Source organism: Oncorhynchus masou, chromosome 5, assembly GCF_036934945.1.
Source record: "Oncorhynchus masou masou isolate Uvic2021 chromosome 5, UVic_Omas_1.1, whole genome shotgun sequence".
NCBI lineage: Eukaryota > Metazoa > Chordata > Actinopteri > Salmoniformes > Salmonidae > Oncorhynchus > Oncorhynchus masou.
Window position 1 is genome coordinate 54,001,302 of NC_088216.1, and position 19,496 is coordinate 54,020,797.

General features: G+C 41.7%; 1 protein-coding gene across 4 annotated transcripts; it reads right to left on the bottom strand.

Annotated features, from left to right (window-relative positions):
* Nucleotides 1-2,768: 2,768 nt before the first annotated feature.
* On the bottom strand, nt 2,769-16,294 carry LOC135539864 (leucine-rich repeat flightless-interacting protein 1-like). 4 transcript variants are annotated; one of them, XM_064966050.1, is made up of 6 exons: nt 16,023-16,294; nt 13,865-13,939; nt 11,542-11,580; nt 10,806-10,967; nt 8,212-8,295; nt 2,769-6,869 (listed from the first exon to the last, which is right to left on the bottom strand). In XM_064966050.1, the coding sequence occupies exons 1-6, from the start codon at nt 16,119-16,121 to the stop codon at nt 6,204-6,206; spliced, it is 1,125 nt and encodes a 374-aa protein (XP_064822122.1). In that variant the 5' UTR covers nt 16,122-16,294; the 3' UTR covers nt 2,769-6,203. The 4 variants fall into 4 exon arrangements, with proteins under 4 accessions (XP_064822122.1, XP_064822121.1, XP_064822124.1 ...); XM_064966049.1 differs by having other exon boundaries at nt 11,542-11,583; nt 16,023-16,293; XM_064966052.1 differs by lacking the exon at nt 13,865-13,939 and having other exon boundaries at nt 11,542-11,583.
* Nucleotides 16,295-19,496: the final 3,202 nt, after the last annotated feature.

A 19,496-nucleotide genomic window follows, 5' to 3' on the forward strand; every position in this document is an offset into this window, starting at 1 on the left:
CACATTTTCATGGGTTTATTTGGTATTATGATAATAATTTGTGAAAGTCGTAAGATTTCATAAGAATGGAAGGAGATTACAGTGGCAAGAATTAATGGGCATTATTAGTCGGAAACTGAAGTTGGGCGATTAGGCCTGGCTCGCAGTCAGTGTTCCAAAGGTGTTCGATGGGGTTGAGGTCAGGGCTCTGTGCAGCCCAGCCAAGTTATCCCACACCAATCTCAACAAATCATTTCTGTATGGACCTTGCTTTGTGCATGGGGGCAATGTCATGCTGAAACAGGAAAGGGCCTTCCCCAAACTTGGAAGCACAGAATTGTCTAGATTGTCACTGTATGCTGTAGCGTTAAGATTTCCCTTCACTGGACCTGAGGCCTGAACCATAAAAAACAATCCCAGACCATTATTCCTCCTCCACCACACTTTACAGTTAGCACTATGCATTCGCGCAGGTAGCGTTCTCCTGGCATTCGCCAAACCCAGATTCGTCAGTTGGACTACCAGATGGTGAAGGGTAATTCATCACTCCAGAGAACGTTTCCACTGGTGGCGAGCTTTACACCACTCGAGCTGAGTGTGGCTGCTCGGTCATGGAAACCTATTTCATGAAGCTCCCAACGAACAGTTCTTGTGCTGACATTGCTTCCAGAGGTAGCTTGGAACTCGGTAGTGAGTGTTGCAACCTAGGACAGACGATTTGTTACACGGTTCAGCACTCGCCGGTCCAGTTCTATGAGCTTGTGTGGCCTACCACTTCGCGGCTGAGTCGTTGTTGCGACTAGACGTTTCCACTTCACAATAACATCACTTACAGTTGACAGAGCAGTTTTAGCAGGGCAAACACTTGACCAACTAACTTGTTGGAAAGGTGGCATCCTATGACGGTACTACGTTGAAAGTCACTGAGCTCTTCACTAAGACCATTCTACTACCAATGTTTGTCTATAGAGTTTGCATTGATTTTATACGCATGTCAGCAATGGGTGTAGCTGAAACAGCAGAATCCACTAATTTGAAGGGGTGTCCACATACTTTTGTATATATAGTTTACCTCCTTATGTGCATTTTACCAGTAGGCCTATGGTCTCATGAGTCTTCTCATGTACCCCTTGTGGATAGGCCAAGTACCCCTGGTTGGGAAACACTAGACTACATGATATTATAGGAAAAATAACAATATTAGTTTTTGTCAAATTTGTCAAATTGCAGCCATATGTCAATGATCATGTCATCAGAATAAGACTCTTGATATTTATTGGAATGGAGCATCAAGTTCATCACCTTGAACTTTCACCACCCTGTGAAGTTCATCATAACTTCATTCGTAGCCTAATAAATTGCATCCTTTCCCGATTAGTCGTAGCGGGAGGACCACACAACATCATTGTGTGACTTCAAGTTTACTTCGATATGATGGTTATTATATCAATATAGAGGCCTGGATGACATTTTTTACCCGACATGTACTTTACTCTCAGAACAAGGTTGGATGGAAACCTGGCTAGTGTGAGCTATTTATACCAGGGAATGGTTTGGTGCAGTGTCATAACGCTCTGACTGTTGGGGGTGAAGTAAGTGAACGGGTACACGTGCAGCTGTGGGAAGGGTGGAAGTGACCTTGTACGGGTCGGAAAAGAAGGGGTGACCACCCACTCCATGCTCAAAGACAGACAAATGAGTACCTTCAAAACATATTTTTACACTCAGCAGTTCTCCCAGTAGGCTACAAATAGAAGGCCAATGGAACACATGTCATAGTGTGGGGTTATGAAGTTCTTGGCAAATGCTGTCAATCTGAGGACACTCAAAAAGGAAGTGACATCACATCGGTCTTTCAAGCGTTGTGGTCACACTGGGACAAAGGGATTAAGAAAGAGGCAGAGGCCAAATTTGTGTTTGCACTAAGCACACCGATCGTTTCTCCGAGAACACTTGGTCAGAACTCCCAGCAGTCCCTCCTATGGTTGCATATTCATTCGCTTTTACCAGATCTTTAAGCTTATTTGCCTCTTATCTTAGTGGGACATTTATTCTATTATCAGCTCTGCTTTAGTTTCCGAGTCTCTCAACAATATTATGTAGTCCCTAAGAGGATGTGACATAACATGTCAAGGATATTGTTTTGACCACATCTCCTTTACTAAATGTGCAATACTAAGGTGTTCATAGTTGGTCTATACTACAGGGAATGAAAGTTGTATGTTGCATTTAGAAATAGAATGTATAGAACCATGCACAGTTAACTGCAAGGCTACAGGCTGTTCATGGGTGATGGTTGAACAAAATAGTGGGGTGGTAAAACAGAGGAACTAAGACAATGAAAAGCTAATTTCTTGTGGTTTGATGAAATCAACGTGCTTGTTATGTTTCCGTCCATGACAAGGCATGTTTTACCACAGACACATGGCTCCCTGCAAATATTACGGCTGTAAAGTTTCATATAATCCGCTGTTTCTGTGTATTATGTTTTATAAACACAAAGTAGTCTATATGATTTTCTAATGGTGTTCCAATATACAATTATAAAAAGCACTATATGCCCACTGGATTTCATTTCAAGTCTTGTTTTATCAAGCTTTTTATCACAATGTGCATTGGCCCATAAAAAATATCCTGTACTGCAGTCCAAATGTCTTGTATGTTTACGAATTAAGCGACTTTCTTTTTGAATCCTTTACTTGTTTGTATTTTCTGTTCATGTGCAGTTTGATAATAAATAATTATTTAACATAACAGAAAACAATGTAAGCTGAAATAAAAACACGTGGCACTGTACAAAATATTTATTCTTTAAAAGAATAGAATTCATTCAAAAAATACATACTTGAACTATTTGGTGAAAATAGGATAAAGCATAAGCATTACCACCCATTTTTTTTTTGTTGCCATTTTAGAACATAATATGATGCAGCAAACCCTGTTTGGAAGTGCAAATCACAAAACTAGTGCAAATTTACATTAGCAGAGGCATGCTGAAATAACACACACTTTGTGCCAAGACTCTGCTGAAAAACAACTTTTATATCAAACAGTTGCTTTCAGAAAAAAATACCTAAATGTTCAAGATAAATTGTGACATCAAGGAGCATTAGATAAGACACATTACCATTCACCAACATAACAGGTAGTATTGCACATTTAGAAACCTCCCGAGTAAAGTACATATTGTGCCTTCAGAAAGTATTCATACCCCTAAAAAATGTTCCTCATTTTGTTGTGTTACAGCCTGAATTTAAAATGGATTAAATTTGAGATTGTGTCAGATCTACACACAATACCCCATAACGTCAATTTGGAATTATGTTTTAATACATTTATACAAATTATTTGAAAATGAAAAGCTGAAATGTCGAGCCAATAAGTATTCAACCCTTTCATTATTGCAAGCCTAAATAGGTTCAGGAGTAAAAATGTGCTTAACAAGTCAGATAATAAGTTGCATGGACTTGCAATAGTGTTCAACATGATTTTTAAAATGACTACCCCATCTCCGAGAGCTACTTTAACCATATCTACATGTACATTCTACCTCAATTAGCCTGACTAACCGGTGCCTGTATGTAGCCTTGCTACTGTATATAGTCTGTCTTTTTACTGTTGTTTTATTTCTTAACCTACCTATTGTTCACCTAATACCTTTTTTTGCACTATTGGTTAGAGCCTGTAAGTAAGCATTTCACTGTAAGGTCTACACCTGTTGTATTCAGCGCACATGACAAATAAACTTTGATTTGATTTATGTACCCCACACATACAGTTAATTGTAAGGTTGCTCAGTCAAGCAATTAATTTGAAGCACAGATTCAACCACAAAGACCAGGGAGGTTTTCCAATGGTTTGCAAAGGGCACCTATTGGTAGATGGGTAAAAAAGCAGACATTGAATATCCCTTTGATCATGGTGCAGTTATTACACTTTGGATGGTGTATCAATACACCCAGTCACTACAAGTACAGTCGCCCTTCTTTAAGGAAAGTAAGGAACCTGCTCAGGGATTTCAACATGAGGCCAAAGGTGATTTTAAAACAGTGACAGAGTTTAATGGCTGTGAATAGAGATAACTGAGGATGGATCAACAACATTGTAGTTACTCCACAATACTAACATAAATGACAAAGTGGAAAGAAGGTAGCCTGTACAGAATAAACTAGGAATAGAGCTAAGCACAGGCAAAATCCTCCAGGAAAACTTGGTTCAGTCTGCTATCCATCAGACACTGGGAGGCAAATTCACCTTTCAGCAGGACAATTACCTAAAACACAAGGCCAAATATACATGGGAATTGCTTACCAAAACAACATTGAATGTTCCTGAGTGGCTTTGTTACAGTTTTGACTTAAATGGTCTTGAAAGTCTATGGCAAGACTTGAAAATGGCAAGACTCAAATGGCTATACAGCAATGATTTGAAGAATTTTTAAAAAGAATAATGTGCAAATATTGTACGATCCAGGTGTGCAAATCTCTTAGGGGCTTACCCAGAAACTCACAGCTGTAATTGCTGCCAAAAGGTGATTCTAACATGTATTGACTCAGGGGGTTGAATACTTATGCAAATTAGATATTTTAGTGTTTTATTTTCCAGTAATACAATGTTTTTTTTTTCCACTTTGACAGTGTATTTTGTATAGATCGTTAACATAAATGACAATTAAATCCATTCCACTTTGTAACAACAAATGTGGAAATGGTCAAGGTGTGTGAATAGTTTCTGAAGACTATCTCCCGCAGAAAACAGAAATTCAGGCAATAGAAACAGAATAGAAAACACATCACAAGTATCAAAGTTAGGAATTATTTCAGTGTGTTTCAGTGTGCTTTCGAACTTGACGTCCATTTAACCCCTACTACCAAGAGCTGCATTCTGACTTGAGATACAAAGTCTAACACACAAAACCTAGTGTTGAAGGCATTGTAAGATTTGCCCCCAAGTTCATTACAAACACAGTATCTGTTGAAAATGTTCAACAAGGTAAGGATTGGAAAACAGATCAATTCCATTTGACCTCGCTAGTGTCAAACATGGACAGGAATGTTGATAAAGTATGCGTCCCAAATTACACCCTATTCCCTTTATATTGCCCTGTCAAAAGTAATGCACTAAAAAGGGAATAAGGTGCCTTTGGGACTATGCAAAAATCTCCTAAAAAGATTAATAGGTAGCAATGTTTATGTAACTCTTTCCAAGTCAAAAGATTATCCTCCGATTTTGTGTTAATGGTTATGGGTAGAGAGAAGAAAAACAAAGGGTACATTGTCCAGCAATGCCAGATACAAAATAACATGTAAGGTCGACCAATTCAGTAGTTTCACTGCGACTGTGCAAACATGACCTGACAAGTAGCATGCAGTACTGTTACTGTACATATACATTATCAGGTATCCTTAAAGTTTTACTGTTAAATGGAATGTCGTTACTTTTTCAATCATGCTGGTATCGTCCTAAAGCTTGATTAAATTCAGTAAATGTATTACATCTTTCAAGTTAATCTTCCATATTCATAAAATGCATTAAGGTGAGCCAGGAAAGGCACCAAATCCTTCTTGAAGATCAAATGAAATGTCCCTGTGAAGGCCAGTGAGGCAGTGAAAACATTATGGTTTTATACCCATAAATGGAATTATTCAAATATATAGTAGCTAGCTCCTTGGCTGCCTGCTATTGTGATTACAATCTTGCCAGCGTCTAAACTTAAGAGCATAAAAACAACTATAATCGTCTTAATAATCTACGAATCACATAGTTTGCCTGTTTAGAATGCAAGAGGTCTGACATATCTGATAGTTCAGTGTACGCAAACAGTCTTGTGTGATTATCAGTCACTAAGAAACAGAGAGGTCATTTGCCTTTTGTGCCGAACAGCAGGGGGGACAAAAAACACGTAAGTGCAACCTTGCAAGTCGTGCCAAACATGCGGAGGGAGAGAGATTGGCTTTAGAGTAGTCTGTAGACATGACTGGAATTCCACGCTGCCTGGTAGCATTAAGACAACTCCCAAGATTGACTCTACCCTTCTATACGTGTAAATGGAGAGTACAGGTCCAAGAACATAAGACGTAATAAAAAAATGGATGCACGTAAGTCGCTTCGGATAAAAGCGTCTGCTAAATGGCATATATTATCAATTATCAAGAGGCGGATGGAGCGAGAGCAGTGATCTCAGAGAAGATTTGATCCTTCGTAGCACAACAGTTCTGCAGCTCTTACGACAGAATGCAAGATTCATTGGGGTTTTTGATGCTTTTGGGTTCGTTGCCATTCAACAGATCTCCCTCATCAGCTACTGGGGAGTCTTCATCATGGGGCAGCCTTGGCCCGTCACCCTCTTCCAGCTCGGGCATGTCAGCGCAGGCATCTTCATAGGCGCTGATGCTGTCTGTGTCATTGTTCCTGTCGGGGGAGAGGTCACGCCCATTCTCCTCCTGATTGCTCCCGGGGGTCTGGCTACCGAGTGACAACGGCCCAAAGGTCTTGTTGACTATCTTTGTGAACTTGGTGAAGCTGTCCTGTGCCCCATCTGCTACGTCCTCAGAGGACACCAGCCGGGCAACGTGGATAGGAGAGGGCCGGGTCAGACTGTCAGAAGGCTGCTCCCCCCTCCCCTTTTTGAAGAAGGAAGCTAGCAGCCCCCCAGTGCTGGTCTCAGATGATAGCCCATTGTTGGGCCCGGGGCCCTCACTGTCCAATCGGATAATAGAGAGGGGTGCATCTTGGCGAGAATTGTCCTCATCCCTTGGCGCATCCCTGATTTGTTCCTGTGCTCCCTTTTTGATTTTAATCTCTGGGGCTTGTTGTCTAGCCATCTCATCTTCCCTCTCCTGCTCCTTGACAAGTGTGTACACTGGGACTGCTGATATGGTGTTCCTCTCCTGTGGAACATTATGATACAACAGCTATATTAATAATGTTCACATCAGGGTTCTGTCCCAAATGGAACCCTATTCTATATATGGTGTACTACCTTTGACCTGGCTCTGGTCAAAAGTAGTGCAATATATAGGGAATAGGATGCCATTTGGGACACACAACTGTACAGACCTAAGTACAGCAGGGAAACAGGAAGAACATTTACATTTTTATTTTCATACTGTACAACCAGATATAAAATGTCAAGGCTAGAGGTGGGTGATATGAAAACCAGATTCAACAAGTACAGTCATATAATGCTGCTACTATTACAAATGAGTCCAAATCTCTGTCAAATTAATTGTATAGCCTTGTCTCTGGTACATCTTGTGCTACACTGTATCAATATATTCATAGCTTGATTTGCATGGCTTGAGGCATTGGCTGGGAAATTAGCCAGGCGAATTGTCACGTTACCACTTCCTGATTGCAATAGGAAACAGGCAGCATCTGCATGTCTGTCAGTAATTGGACAGGGCATCCTACTGCAGAGCAAGCACTGGGTACAAGGCCAAGGCCATTTGACGGGACACACACAACCTTCGGTCACACTGGATTTACCCAACCACAAGTCCATGCTGATGATCAGATGACCAAATTATTACAACCAATGTCTCTCAGTTAATGCAAAAATGTTTTTGTTTGAAAATCTACTGAGGTTTCTTAAAGTGAGGAGGATATAGAATATAGAGGCAGCTGGGATATATTGTTGAGCTCTTCTTAGGGCTTTAAAATGCAAACAGGCAACTACCTTCTAATATGCCTCAAGCCTCAGTAGCAGATAAATGGACTGTGATAAGGATGCGGGTTGAACCCTGAGGGAAATTTGTCCCATCTTATATTGTGCTGTGTGCTGCTCTCTTTAGATTAGAGTACAAAATGTACTGCACAGGACTCTAGTCAACACGTAGCAAGTATAACTTTATCAAACATATCTCATTTTATAGGCTTTGGGCCAGAACAAATATTTGTCAATCATTTAAAATTGCCCTACTTTAGAAATGATAATGTGCATGCACACACACACACTCAGAGTGAGAATAACAGGTATGGTGGGAGGTTGTCGCCCAGGCTGGAATTTCCCAGCAGCTGAAACACTTCATTCTGTCAAGTTCAGCAAAGCACAGTTGAGCTGAAAGAACAAGAGATCACTCCCCTGACAAACGAAAGAGTTACGCAACTAACCAGAGCTGGCATGCAGCAACAAGCCATTAGTCACTCTTTATGCCCAAAACCAGGAAGCCTGCTGTACTTGTGTCTCTCTTTCTATGATTATGTAAGCCCATCCTCCTCATCCCCCATTACCTCTTTTAGCCTCTCCACCTCCTGCATCAGAGAACTGACAATGTCCTCCAACTTCCTCTTTGCCTCTCTCTCTCGCTCCACCTCCTACAAGTGCAGAGAGACACATTAGCAGCGTCAGTCCATTTATGACCTTTTAGATCAATTCAGCAGAGGGTAGTGAAGTGTTTTAGAGCAGTGGTTCTTAAAACGGTGGGTTGGGACCCAGAGTTGGGTCACAGGAAATTGGACATTCCTACTGGAGCATTGCGTTGCTCCACGAGGACCTTTTTACATGTACAGTGCCTTCAGAAAGTATTCAGACACCTTGACTTTTTCCGGACTTTGTTGTTATAGCCTTATTCTAAAATGTATTATAAAAATACAAAGGCAATCTACACACAATACCCCATAATGACAAAGAAAAAACAGGTTTTTCTTCAAATTTCTTCAAAATTGTTGCAAATTAATTACAAATAAAAAACAGAAATACCTTATTTACATAAGTATTCAGACCCTTTGCTATGAGACTCGAAATTGAGGCGAGATGCATCCTGTTTCCATTGATCATTCTTGAGATGTTTCTACAACTTGATTGGGAGTCCACCTGTGGTAAATTAAATTGATTGGACATGATTTGGAAAGGCACACACCTGTCTATAAATAAGGTCCCACAGTTGACAGTGCATGTCAGAGAAAAGAAAAACAAGCCAGGAGGTCGAAAGAATTGAGCAAACGGGGGAGAAGGGCCTTAGTCAGGGAGGTAACCAAGAACCTGATGGTTACTCTGACAGAGCTCTAGAGTTCCTCTGTGGAGATGGGAGAGCCTTTCAGAAGAACAACCATTTTTGCAGCACTCCACCAATCAGGCCTTTATGGTAGAGTGGCCAGATGGAAGCCACTCTTCAGTAAAAGGCACATGACAGCCTGCTTGGAGTTTAACAAAGGCACCTAAAAACTCTCAAACAATGAGAAACAAGATTCTCTGGTCTGATGAAACCAAGATTGAACTCTATGGCCTGAATGCCAAGCGTCACGTCTGGAGGAAACCTGGCACCATCCATACGGTGAAGCATGGAGGTGGCAGCATCATGCTGTGGGGATATTTTTCAGCGGCATGGACTGGGAGACTAGTCAGGATCGAGGGAAAGGTGAACAGGGCAAAAGTAGAGAGAGATCCTTGATGAAAACCTGGTTCAGGACCTCAGACTGCGGCAAAGGTTCACATTCCAACAGGACAACGACCCTGAGCACCTAGCCAGGATAACACAGGAGTGGCTTTGGGACAAGTCTCTGAATGTCCTTGAGTGGCCCAGCCAGACCCCGGACTTGAACCCGATCGAACATCTTGTAGAGACCTAAAAATAGCTGTGCAGCAACACTCCTCATCCAACCTGGCAGAGCTTATGAGGATCTGCAGAGAAGAATGGGAGAAACTCCTCAAATACAGGTGTGCCAAGCTGGTGACATCATACCCAAGAAGACTTTAGCCTGTAATGGCCGCAAAAAGGTGCTTCAACAAAGTACTGAGTAAAGGGTCTGAATACTTAAACTACCATTAAAAAGTTTGGGGTCACTTAGAAATACCTTGTTTTTTAAGGAAAAGCACATTTTTTGGTTCATTAAAATAACATGAAATTCATCAGAAATACAGTGTAGACATTGTTAATGTTAGAAATTACCATTGTAGCTGGAAATGGCTGATTTTTAACGGAATATCTACATAGGCATTTGGAGGACCATTATCAGCAACCATCACTCTTGTGTTCCAATTGCACGTTGTGTTAGCTAATCCAAGTCATTTTAAAAGGCTAATTGATCATTAGAAAAACTATTTGCAATTATGTTAGCACAGCTGAAAACTGTTGTTCTGATTAAAGAAGCAATAAAACTGGCCTTCTTTAGACTAGTTGAGTAACTGGAGCATCAGCATTTGTGGGTTCGATTACAGAGTCAAAATGGTCAGAAACTCGTCAGTCTATTCTTGCGACAATTTGCCAGGAAATTGAAGATCTCTTTAGCTTTTCTTTAAAAAACAAGGACATTTCTATGTGAACCCAAACTTGTGAATGGTAGTGTACGTAAATGTGATTTCATAATTTGTTTTTTTAATAAAATGAGCAAAAATTTATTTAAAAAAACACTTTTTCCTTGTCATTATGGAGTATTGTGTGTAGATTGATGAAGTAAAATTTTTTATACGTTTTTGAATAAGGTTGTAACGTAACAAAATGTGGAAAAATACAAGGGGTCTGAATACTTTCCGAAGGCACTGTATATTTACATGTACATTCCATTTTGGCAATTTATCCAGAGAAACATATAATCAGTACATTCTGCTAAAGGTTGGTAAGACAACCACATATCACAGTTACTGCAAGGAAAAACATTCCTCAATAAATTTGTCTATCAGCTATTTTTAGAGTGATGACCCCACCCTTAAGCCTCTCGGAATGTGGCTTTAGCGGATTCATGGCTAGAAAGGAGTGAGTGCGTCCTAAATGGCATCCTATTCTCTATATAGTGCACTCTCACTATAGGCGCTGGTCAAAAGTAGTAAACTATGTAGGGAACAGGGTGCCATTTGGGAAGCATCTAGTGTGTATGACTAGGTGTACCATGGTGGCGTGGCTGGCCTCTCTCTGGGCCTCAGCCAGCATCTCCTCGGCCCCCTCCAGGGCGTCCTGCAGAACGTCCACCTGGAACAACAGAGTCTCCCGCTGCAGCTCCAGCCCACGCAGCTCCTGCAACACATCGTCGTAGCTCGCCTGCAGGTCATTCTGCATGAGAGATGTATTCATTAGTCATCAGTGGGCAGCTTGATTGATGTATACACAGGCATATTAGCTTCATATGGCTAAGAGAAAAATGATCTGTACCAAATGGCATCCTATTCCCTTTATAGTGTACTACTTTTGACAAAAGTGAATAGGATACCATTTGGATCTCAGACAAACAATATACATTAGGCATGACAGTGTGCAGCTTCATCTAATCACACTAGCAACAACGGTGGTTTAATTAACATGTGATCAGCTGTTGGATAATGATGTCATTGCTCTGATAACGATTTCTGGCCCATGGTCATCCTTATCTGTGTCATACCAGGGTTGTCTTCTTCTTTATATGGCAGAGTTACTGGCATTACAACACATAATCGAACTGGAGCAAAGTTATTTCTAATATATTTCTGGGCTATTTGGTGTTAGCTTCATAAAGAGTGTGCACCCTTTGAATATGCAGCACAGGCTGTGAGAATGTCTAATTTGACATCCAGTAGAACTGGTTATACTGCTAAAATATGAAAAAGTTATCCTGCAAAACATAATTAAAACAGCTTGTGCGGATAATCACCATCTCAGGGAGTTCCATCAGTTCCTGATCTTCCACAGACTGCTGAAATGACCAAGACAAAGGTAACCAAGACTCATCAACAAGTAATATATGAGAAGTTTGAGTATACTCCGTACATGTAATAACAGTGATAGAATCAGAAGTAATCGTGTTTAAATGACAGACCATAGTAGGCCAGTGTCCGAAATGGCACCCTATTCCCTATATAGTGCACTACTTTTGACCAGAGCCCTATGGGGAATAGGGTGGCATTTGGGCCGCAAACCTAATTATGCCAGTAACTTCAGGCCATTTCCATGTAAAAGGATCCATGAGCACCAACATGTGAAGTTCATAGGAGCACATCAAATTTAGTGTCAAATGAAAGCTACCCAGTGTTCTAAGGCACTGTATCTCGGCGCAAGAGACGTCACTACATTCACTGGTTCGGTTCCAGGCTGTATCACATCCGGCCGTGATTGGGAGTCCCATAGGACGGCGCACAATTGGCCCAGCAACGTCCAGGTTTGGCCGGGGTAGGCCATCATTGTAAATAAGAATTTGTTCTTAACTGACTTGCCTAGTTAAATAAAAGGTTACATTTAAAAAATGTTAATTAAATTCTCCAGGCACCACTACTCTCCTGTTCATGTCACCTCTCACTGACACCTACCCATGAGGCCCCTCTCTTTCCATTTACTGTAACCAGCGAACTCACCCAATGAGCACCGACCGACACCGGTCCATGGACGTTGAGAAGTAGTTGAAATTAGTCTTATGGCTTGGGGGAAGAAAATGTTAAGAAGCCTTTTGGACCTAGACTTGGCTCCGGTACCACTTGCCATGCAGTAGCAGAGAGAACAGTCTATGACTAGGGTGGCTGGAGTCTGACAATTTTTAGGGCCTTCCTCTGACACTGCCTGGTATAGAGGTCCTGGATGGCAGGAAGCTTGGCCCCATTGATGTACTGGGCCGAGCAGTTGCCATACCAGGCAGTGATGCAACCATTTAGGATGCTCTTGATGGTGCAGCTGTAGACCAGTTTGAGGATCTGGGAACCCATGCCAAATCAGTCAATTGAAAATAAATAAAGTAGACCCTAATGTAATGGATTTCACATGACTGAGAATACAGATATGCATCAGTTGGTCACAGATAGCTTTAAAAGGTAGGGGCATGGACCAGAAAACCCCCTCAGTATCTGGTGTGACCACTATTTGCCTCATGCAGCGCAACACATCTCCTTCGCATAGAGTTCATCAGGCTGTTGATTGTGGCCTGTGGAATGTTGTCCCACTCCTCTTCAAGGTCTGTGCGAAGTTGCCGGATAGTTGTGGGAACTGGTCCATGCTGTTGTACACGTCAATCCAGAGCATCCCAAACATGCTCAATGGGTGACATGTCTGGTGAGTATGCAGGCCATGGAAGAACTGGGACATGTACAGATCCTTGCGACATCAAATCAAAGTTGATTTGTCACGTGCTCCGAATACAACAGGTATACAGTGAAATGGGGCTGTGCATGATCATACTGAAACATGAGGGGATGAATGGCATGACAATGAACCTCAGGATCTCGTCACAGTATTACAATCGATAAAATACAATTGTGTTTGTTGTCGGTAGCTTATGCCTGCCCTTACCATAACCACAACTTCACCATGGGGCACTCTGTTCAACATTGACATCAGAAAACCACTCACCCACACAACGCTATACACGTGGTCTGCGGTTGTGAGGCTGGTTGAACGTACTGACAAAATGTCTAAAATAATGTTGGAGGGGGCTTATGGTTGAGAAATTAACATTCAATTATCTAGCAAAGTTGATCAACAACTTTGATGGGCATTCTTTCGATCAGTATGCCAATTGCACGCTCCCTCAAAACTTGAGACATCTGTGGCATTGTGTTGTGTGACAAAACTGCACATTTTAGAGCGGCCTGCTATTGTTCCCAGCACAAGGTGCACCTGTGTAATGAGCATGCTGTTAAATCAGCTTCTTGATATGCCACACCTGTCAGGTGGATGGATTATCTTTGCAAAGGAGTAATGCTCACGAACAGGGATGTAATCAAATTTGTGCACACAATTTCTGAGAAATAAGCGTTTTGTGCACATGGAATATTTCTGGGATCTTTTATTTCAGCTCATGAATCCAACACTTGACATGTTGAGTTTATATTTATGTTCAGTGTACTCCTTTTGTATAGATTTGTACGGTTTGTTTAACTTTGCAATCAATGGTTTTTGTTTGGCATACATCTAAATGTGACATCGAAACTTGAGTCTCTGCATCATTCTGTTAGCATGGAATTGCCCTTCATCCATTACACTTATTATACCTGACTCCCACTTCTCCTCTTGAGGGTCCCCCCTCTGCTGTCACTGTGCGTCAGACGCCTGGTCGAACCCTCCGTCTGACAAAGGAACAAAAATACATCTCAGGCAGAGCCATAATAGAGTGGCGAGGAGAAGCTCCGACGACCCTTCGTGCCAGGAAGTAAAATAGTCAATCATTGTAGCCATTGGCGCTCTGTAGAGTTGCTATTTTCTCGTGACAGTTAAATTGTGACATTCCTGCATTGCTCATTATACTAACAATGTCTGAATTAATCACCAAATATGGTAGTCAGTTTAAAAAGGTTAAGGGTACAAGACTGTGTACATATCTGGCTGTGTTGGCAAAATCACTAGATATCCAGTCGAGCCAAGCGGGGAGAGGATGCCTGTTGTCACAGTTCCAAGACCAGTCTGAAACGTCCGGTAATTTACACTAATTGATCTCAAAACTGAACTTCGATCCGCGTTAACTAGCAGATATCCTTCGCCACCGTCGTCATATGCCAAATATCTCGAACCAATCATGACTATTCAACAAAATAAAATGAGATATAATTTTCACGTTTCTTAGTAACATGATTGTATAACTAGCAAAGTTGTTTAGACGTTTAGGCTGTAGTATTTATGAAGTTTGGAAATAAGGACAAACTAGCATAGTTCAACTAGCCAGCTTGTTTAGCCAGGGAAAACGAGCTCCGCCCTAGTACACTAGGCTAATTTAGGAGACTTTATGCACTGATATCAGGAGCTAGAGACAAACGAATTAATCATATTTGAGGATTGTGAATCGATATTATAGAGTGGTGAAGAGGAGTCTACCGAGCCTGGACGCAATTTCACCATACATTTGTTTCTTTATCAGGGTTCACTCGTTTCAATATTGACAGTTACAGCTGATTTCGGGATTGTATATGTTTACAAAAGCGTGTGGGAATAACTGTTTACATCCAATAGTCAGCTGGTATATGTTAAGATGATTTAGCAGGTCCATCAATAAAATCTATACCATCCCCAAGCCTTTTAAACAAAGTGAAGAGCAGGCTATATGATGCCGGATGCTTATTTTACAGATAGGTATGTCTCCAGTGATGTGCAATCGAATGAGTGTCCTGCTATTGAAAATTAGCCTACATGTTATCACATAGTTACATATATTTAGGGATAAGGCTAGATAATGATGCGGGAGAATTGTTTCACAGATGGATTCATGAATGATGCTCTATCAAATGAGTGGGCTATTGCTACTGTTTAATAGCCTAGGCTACATGTTAACACATGATTTATATTCATACAGCATATGGATAGAAACATGGATTTTAGGCAAACCTCTAGGTCCAGTTCTTATGGACCGTAGGTCTATCAATAAGAAAATAATTAAAGAAACGTATGATGAACTACCGATGACTGAATTCTAACTACATTAGTCATGCAATGTGTCGTCCCTATTCTAGGCACGCTGTAAGAAAGCAGCCATACTTGTTTTTTGCTTGTGCCCTAATGGGGTAGACACTAGACAGAGATTAGGAGAATAAACCATTTCTCTGGCATTTCAGTAGCAAGCTAAACATAAGGCTATTCAGATGTCCATAGTTTGGTTACAATCACGGCCGGACTACCGCATTTCGAGCCCCGGTACACCGACCTGGTCTGCATTTATCAATGTGCCATAAAGTAGCCTGATTTCAGATGAGTCGATGTAGACTAAACAGGATTATGAGGAAAATTCTTCTTCTTGCAAACCATATTTATCGTTTATAAACGTTTTAATTTAACTATTATATGTATCGGACAATCCACAATAATCACATTATGTGTGCACGTAGCCGTATTCAATTTAACACCATATTATTCTACAGTAACACTGGGATGAGAGTCGAAATGAAAATGAGCAGTAGGGTACACAGTAGGGTTAAAAACCACAAAGTAAACAAACGCCTAGAAATATAAACAGGCAGTGGCTTACTGTAAGAGGATGAATCTTCTCGACTGTAACCACTAGTAATGTTGCCAAGGCTAAGCTTCAATTGGCTAAATTTAAATGTTAGTAGGATATGCTACAATCTCAAATTACTCAATAAAAAGAGATCATTGAGAAAATAGATTATATGCCTCATGTAAATGTCGTATTAAACAAAGACGACGTGATTTCTCGACGCTCACCTCCTTGATAATGTTGCGAAGTGACTCATCCTCGCTCACTCCCCGAGAAAGTGTCCTTTTCCTCGGTGACCCAGCTCTTTCCAATGCCCCGGAATGCATTTTTCTAGTAGCCTACGATACGCAAAAAAATATTAATACTGTTCTTAAAACAACTAGATTAAATGAGGGTAGTCAACACACCCGAATAATGTTTTGTGTGGTGTGGATGAAGATATCGCGACAGAATGAACTGGCTCCCTGATAGTAGGCGAAGGTTAACAAAACTGTAACGTGGGCGGAACCTGTTTGTCTCTGTTTCCTTTAGGGTTGAACGTTTTCTGAGTCAAGATCACTTTCGCAGTCAAAAAGCAAGCCGATATCTACCGCTCAAGCATGAACATGTAACAGTAACCTAATCAAAACAGTTCTGTATGAATGAGGTTTGTGCAGTAGGCCTAATACATTATCACAGCATATTGGCTATATGCCTGGCTTGCCAATATTCTTCTCCTCAGACCATATTATAAAATCAAACTTTATTTGTCACATGCGCCGAATACAACAAGTGTAGACCTTACCGTGAAATGCTTACTTACAAGCCATTAACCAACAGCGCAGTTCAAGAAAGAGTTAATCAAATATTTACAAAGTAAAGTAAAAAACAATCAAAACTAGCACAATCAAATAACAATAATGAAGCTATATACAGGGGTACCGGTTCCCGGGTCAATGTGTGAGGGTACAGGCAGTGATGCAACTGCTCAGGATGCTCTTGATGGTGCAGCTGTAGAACTTTTTGAGGATCTGGGGACCCATGCCAAGTCTTTTCAGTCTTCTGAGATGGAAAAGGTGTTGTTGTGCCCTCTTAACAACTGTCTTGGTGTGTTTGGACCATGATAACACAAAATGAGTGTCACTATTTTCAACATAATAGGAAATCAGTCAATTGAAATAAATTAATTAGGCCCTAATCTATGGATTTGACATGACTGGGCAGGGGCACAGCCATGTGTGGGCCTGGCTACCAAGCGGGTGGGCCTATGCCCTCCCAGGCCCACACATGGCTGTGCCCCTGCCCAGTCATGTCAAATCCATAGATTAGGGCCTAATGAATTTAGGCCCACCCATTGGGGAGCCAGGCCCAGCCAATCAATTTTTCCCACAAAAGGGCTTTATTACAGACAGAAATACTCCTCAGTTTCATGTGGAGGTCCTAGGCTGGCGTGGTTACACATGGTCTGCAGTTGTGAGGCCGGTTGGACATACTGCCAAATTCTCTAAAACAAAGTTGGAGGTGACTTATGTAGAGAAAGTAACATTAAATTATCTTGCAACAGCTCTGGTTGACATTCCTGCAGTCAGCATGCCAATTGCACGGTCCCTCAAAACTTGAGACATATGTGGTATTGTGATGTGGACACCAAGGAACTTGAAACTCTCGACCCGCTCCACTACAGCCCCGTCGATGTTAATGGGGGCCTGTTCGGCCCGCCTTTTCCTGTAGTCCACTATAAGCTCCTTTGTCTTGCTCACATTGAGGGAGAGGTTGTTGTCTTGGCACCACACTGCCAGGTCTCTGACCTCCTCCCTATAGGCTGTCTCATCGTTGTCGGTGATCAGGCCTACCACTGTTGTGTCGTCAGCAAACTTAATGATGGTGTTGGAGTCGTGTTTGGCCACGCTGTCGTGGGTGAACAGAGAGTACAGGAGGGGACTAAGTACACACACCTGACGGGCCCCAATGTTGAGGATCAGCGTGGCAGACGTGTTGTAGCCTACCCTTACCACCTGGGGGCAGCCCGGCAGGAAGTCCAGGATCCAGTTGCAGAGGGAGGTGTTTAGTCCCAGGGTCCTTAGCTTAATGATGAGCTTTGTGGGCACTATGGTGTTGAACACTGAGCTGTAGTCAATGAAAAGCATTCTCACATAGGTGTTCCTATGTCAATACTCAAGCTTTGATAACAAAATAGACCAGTTGGTGTAACAATTGTAAGGCACAGCTGAGCATAAATATAAATAATTAACTTTATTTTATTTTTTACTGGACTGATGGTACTTGCATCATGCTGGACTGATGGTCATGGTGCTTTCAAGACAACTGGGAAGGGGGTCAAATCATGACGTCAGTGAACTTCAGGTCGGAAAGTCGGGGCTCTGGAAAGATGCCCGAGTTCCCGAGTATAGTTCAAAACTAATATTTCCAGTAGGATCTCGTTTTTTTCCGAGTTCGCAGTTGTCTTGAACGCACTGAAATCAGAAGTCGGAGATTTCCGATTTCCAAGTTGTTTGAACACCGCATTAGTCTCAGCAGAGGGAGGAAGAATAGCAGAGGGTCCGCCTCACGTTCCTTGCTCTGACCAGAGAGAGGGGACACAGTCTCCACCTGATGGCGAAACTCGCACAGCATCTACCTCGGGCACAAATTCACGTTGTTCCTATGACCAGAAAAAGTGAAATACTCCTCGAAATTAAAATAGAGACGACGAGCTGCTAATACTATTGATACACTTGGCTACTCATTCATTGCCGTTACAGCGCCAGTGGAATTGGAGAGAAGCGCGTTTTATGTTTTGTAATAGTGTTGAATAAAAAGTGTTGACAGTGCTGAATAAATCTTAGACATGAAGTCACTCATAAGAAAAGCAGCTCTTTGCTGTATTATTTGACAGCCTCTCTCTGGTCATGGTTTTAAAAAATTATGAAATCTCAAGTAGGCTAGTATTAAACTTTGCTGGGCCGTGGTAGTGCAAGATGGCACACTTAATTTAGCCACAGATCTCCCGGTCCATCAGGTAGGTGGAGTTTTTGTTCTCCAGACAAATGATATGGTTCAAAATGGGAAAACTTTGCCTACCCAGTGCGCAGGGATTCTCCAAGTGTACCTACCGCCAACAGCGCAACACGGAGCTTTTATGCCTTTATCGTTGTCATATCGACATAAATGTTTGGTGAACGATGGCGTAGAAAAGCTGAGGCTAGGGTGTAAAACAAATAGCCTAAGACTTCATCGGGTCACAAGACAACTAAAGGAACACACACAGACATAGGTAATTCCATCCTACATCCCATCAGTTCTGCCTACTCTCAGTAAAGCCTACAGCTTCATATTTTCTATGAGTGTGCTCACAGTCCCGACACCTTTCGAAGGCACTAAAATAAGATTCAGTCGTAATTCCTTTATTGCCTATGCTCTGCTATGGACATGTTCGGCAAAGGCTAAACACATTGCAGCTGTTGCATCTCTCATTGACACTAGCGTAGCCTAGTGATTAAGGGGGAACAGACAAAACAGGGTTTAGGCCTAGGCCTACTGTGGTTGCAGGGAGAGTGCATCTGTTAAACTGTTATTGTCCATCCATACCTCTTGTGGCCAAGTTACTCAACTCTCCACGTACAAGCACAAGGGAATTGAGCGGCGAAAAATATGGACGGACTGGAGCTCCGATTTGCTGTCATTCGATACTTGTCAAATTGTAAAATCGTAAACCCTTACCG